Genomic DNA, 3,932 nt, shown 5'->3' on the forward strand with positions numbered 1-3,932 from the left:
AGAGAGAGAGAGAGAGAGAGGAGCCAGAGGGGAGAGGGGAGGGGGATATAAAGGGAGAAAGGGAGAGAACTGACCTAGGACAATGACCTTTTTAACCAATGCACTTTCTCTCACGTCTACCAATTTCCATACCCGTGTCAACTTTCACAACCATTTAATATATACGTGTGTTTTCTTTATGGCAACTAGGTTACTGTTTAAACGTATTCCAGCTCCATAGATTTCGTTTTTTTCTTCTCTTATTTTTCTTTCTTCCCAAGGCGACCACAGATTTGACCCTCCAATCCCCAACATTCTTTCCAACACATACCCCGTTCTCAAACTGAAAACAACCACTCCTCTTTAACTCTTCAACCTCAAATCTGTTGGATTTTTTCGTTTTCTTTAGTTTTTGTTTTATTTTGTTCTTCCCCTTCCTTCCTTACAACGTCTCCTGTACTTCCCCCTGCTGATTAACAGCTCCTCGTTCACGCATGGTGACCATCCTTCTACTCACCCGTGTCCGCGAGTGCAGGTGTGAGCGGGAGCAGAAGGCAGAGGAGCCAGAGCGCGTGCATTCCGTGCGGACTCACGCCGTGCTCAGCCATTCTGATGATCCACGCTGCCAGGCTGCAGGTCCGGACAACTGCTAGATCCCATTGTTCTCCGCGGTTATGGCCCCTGCCGTGTCTTGAGTAGAGGGCGCTAAGCTGCCGTTGTTTATCCAATTTGCGTTCTTAGACGTTCTTGGTCGTTGTATATCCACCTTGAGAGCTCAGATTATGACTTTCTTTTCTGGATTTGCGATTGTTGGGATTGTGAGGATCTATCAGCAGACCCCAAGAGAAGAATTGGACGTCATTAACATTCTAGACGTCGGAAAATCACGGCCATGAAATTGACGAATAACGATGTTGTCCTTGGCCTTGTGTTGGTGTCGTTGTTGTTGTTGTTGTCGAGGGTTCTTGTTGCTTCTGGTGTGTGGTCCTGTATTCTATGTTTTCAGTTTTTCAGTTCTTATTTGTGTTACATTGTATTCCTCTGCTTCAAGAAAATCAAACATAATACGTGAATTACACTGACCTCAGAGAAAATTGCACATTAAACGAAGACAACACGCACGTGTGTCTCACTTTCTCCTCCGGAACACCATACCCAAACCTCTAGCTATTGCTTGAGTGATATTTTGCAAAATGTCGTGATCGTTGAAGTATTATGGTTTGAAAATCGATCCCAAACTGGCCACTCAAATTTCTTAAAAGTGAGTCAACGTCTGAAGAGCTTCACAAATGTTGTATCCCGGCAGACTGCACAATACTGCGTCTTTTGTGTTTCTCTGTCTGCTCCTTTAAACAGTTCCCAGGTCGGTTCCCTGAGCCACACTTCTCGTGCACTTCTTGATCCCTGAAACAAGAAAGAAGAAAAAGAACTTGAACAAACAAGGTCATGCTCGGAAACCGATCTGCTCTGCTCCGTAAGATGGACAAAAAACTAGAAAAATCATGAAAGCCATAAACATGATGATTATGATACAAGAAGGGCAAGCCTTATTAACCCTGAAAATTTACTGCTTGAGCCAAGGAGATAGGGACAGAGCAGGGATGGTTTGTGCATCCAATTCACCCTTAAGAAACCTCATAGTGTGTTGACAAATGTTACCAGTTTAGAACCGTGAATGTTTGGGGTAGCTTTGTTGCAAGAGTGATGGGATACCACACGAAATTATAAAACACTTTAGAGAATGTTTAAACTTCACACTGTTATAAACGAGACGACGAACACGATATTTCTGCGCTCATTTCCGCACCTGTGGCTGTTCTTTCCATAACCCGGCAACATTTTGCTACCTCAGAATTACAAAGTTCTATCTGCACAGTACCTAGTTTTGAGAAATTTGACATCAACAATTTTGAGTTTCACATCATGTCAAGCTTTTTTTCTAAATCATTCCTTTGAATATCTTGATAACGACTCCGAATAATCTTACAATTTTGATAGAACAGTGAGGGATTTTAATTTCTGATCTCATGGTCTTAGAAATTCAAAACGGCCAAAAATGTCAGATAGAACTGTGTAATTCTGAGGTACCGATTTGTTGGGTCCCTGTTGCTTCACTGGTTGAAATGTGTCACATTATGTATACTCTACAACAAGAATCATTTATTACATAGACAAGGATCACAACCAATAATTTTAGAGCACGGATAATCAACTAAAATGTAGGAAAATCATTAATTACTGCCTGTATGTTTGTTGGTATTGTGAGGATTGTTTACTCTTTTTTACCCCCGCTATCTTTTTCCCTATCTGTCTCTCTGTCTCTGTCTCTGTCTCTGTCTTTGTCTCTCTGTCTGTCTGTCTGTCTGTCTCTCTCTGTCTCTCTCTCTCTCTCTCTCTCTCTCTCTCTCTCTCTCTCTCTCTCTCTCTCTCTCTCTCTCTCGCTATGTGTCTCTCTGTCACTCTTCTCTATCGATATATTTTAGATAGAAAGATAGATAGATGGATAGATAGATAGATAGATAGATAGATAGATAGATAGATAGATAGATAGATAGATAGATAGATAGATAGAAAGATAGATAGAGTGAGAGAACATAGAGTGTGTACCTGTGTGCGTGTGTGTGTGCGTGTGTCTGTAAAACTGTTCCTTTCTCACACGCATACCTGAGCTGCCGAGCTGTCCAACTGTGAAAGGTAAAGCTTTACTGCTCTGAGCCATGACGACAGGTACAAAAAGTGAGCTCAGGTTCTGCATGTGTATCTGAATATGTGTCACGTCATGGTGGAATCGTGTGCTCGTCAATTTTCAGGGCATGTGGAGTTATAGGTACAATCTTAAAAGACTGTCGATTTGCCTTACTTTTAATGGAGAAAATATCCATTTACCTTGGATACACGTCGAGATATTGGCGATTGAAGGAGGTAGGGGTTGCCTGGTTTCAGAAGTGAAATAAGTGAGAAAATGGCCACCAAAGTTTAGTTATTTCCTTAGCTTCAGAGTGAGTGGAAACTGTAAAATTACATCTTTTATGCCTTTAATCAAAACATTTCAGTAAAATTCATACAGAAATGTCTTCCTTAATGTACATGAAAGGTGTAGAGCCAAAATTTAAAAAATCGATAAAAATTCCCAAACATGCGGAAAAATGCAATTTTCTTCACTTTCATTCATTTGACAAGCGCCTGAATTCCCAACGCTGCCTCTCATATGCTGTAGTCTGAGAACAAAACCAAAAAGACCGACAGCTTGAGCTGTATTTTCCTGAACTGACAAATCGCTTCCCTGTGACCCAATCCTAATTCAACCCATCAGTTCCCTGTTTCCATCCATCCTCTGCAATAACTTTTAAGATCGATGAGACAAATTGAAACGGAAAGAGATTTTTTTTTCAACCAGATAAGGATTCCAGCTCGAAAAGGACATTAAGAGGAATCGCTAGGTGTGAATGTCATTGTGGAAACCTCCATGTATTTTGAGGACATCATCAATAGCGATATTGTCATAATTTACTTCTCAGCAGGGAGGCTCAAGCCTCAGACTTGTAACTATTGCGTATGTTTGGGACGTATGCCAGGGGACCAAAAGACCCCTATTTGGAGCTTCAAAAAGTTTCTACCTGGTTCTCAAGGAACATTCACATATATTTTCAAAAGAGTAAAAATATGGACATTAAAAATTAAAATTAAAATTAACGTATAAAACTGAAGAGGTCATAAGAACGATACAATGCCAGGTATCAAAATTGTTAACACATATGTAAATTAAAACTTAAATAAAACTAAAATATAAAATTAACATATGAAACTTAAGAGCTCACAAGAATGCTACATTTATTCGATCGTTAAAGCGCGTAGCCGATTGGTAACGTGGAACACCAATATTTCCTAGCTCACAGTCCCACAGCTTAGGAAGACGTTGCCAACACACAAAAAAGAACGCTGTCTCCGAATAA

General features: G+C 40.4%; 1 protein-coding gene across 4 annotated transcripts in view; it reads right to left on the minus strand.

Annotated features, from left to right (window-relative positions):
• The window catches only part of LOC101864309 (kin of IRRE-like protein 2), a 366,594-nt gene that overhangs the window by 142,627 nt on the left and 220,035 nt on the right, over nucleotides 1-3,932 (minus strand). For all 4 annotated transcript variants that reach the window (XM_035970615.1, XM_035970616.1, XM_035970617.1 and 1 more), the window contains one exon: nucleotides 497-1,383. In XM_035970615.1, coding sequence (XP_035826508.1) covers nucleotides 497-587 — 91 coding nt within the window. In that variant the 5' untranslated portion in view covers nucleotides 588-1,383. The remainder of the gene's footprint in view (nucleotides 1-496; nucleotides 1,384-3,932) is intronic.

Source organism: Aplysia californica, unplaced genomic scaffold (genome assembly GCF_000002075.1).
Source record: "Aplysia californica isolate F4 #8 unplaced genomic scaffold, AplCal3.0 scaffold00294, whole genome shotgun sequence".
In the NCBI taxonomy this organism is placed as follows: Eukaryota; Metazoa; Mollusca; class Gastropoda; order Aplysiida; family Aplysiidae; genus Aplysia; species Aplysia californica.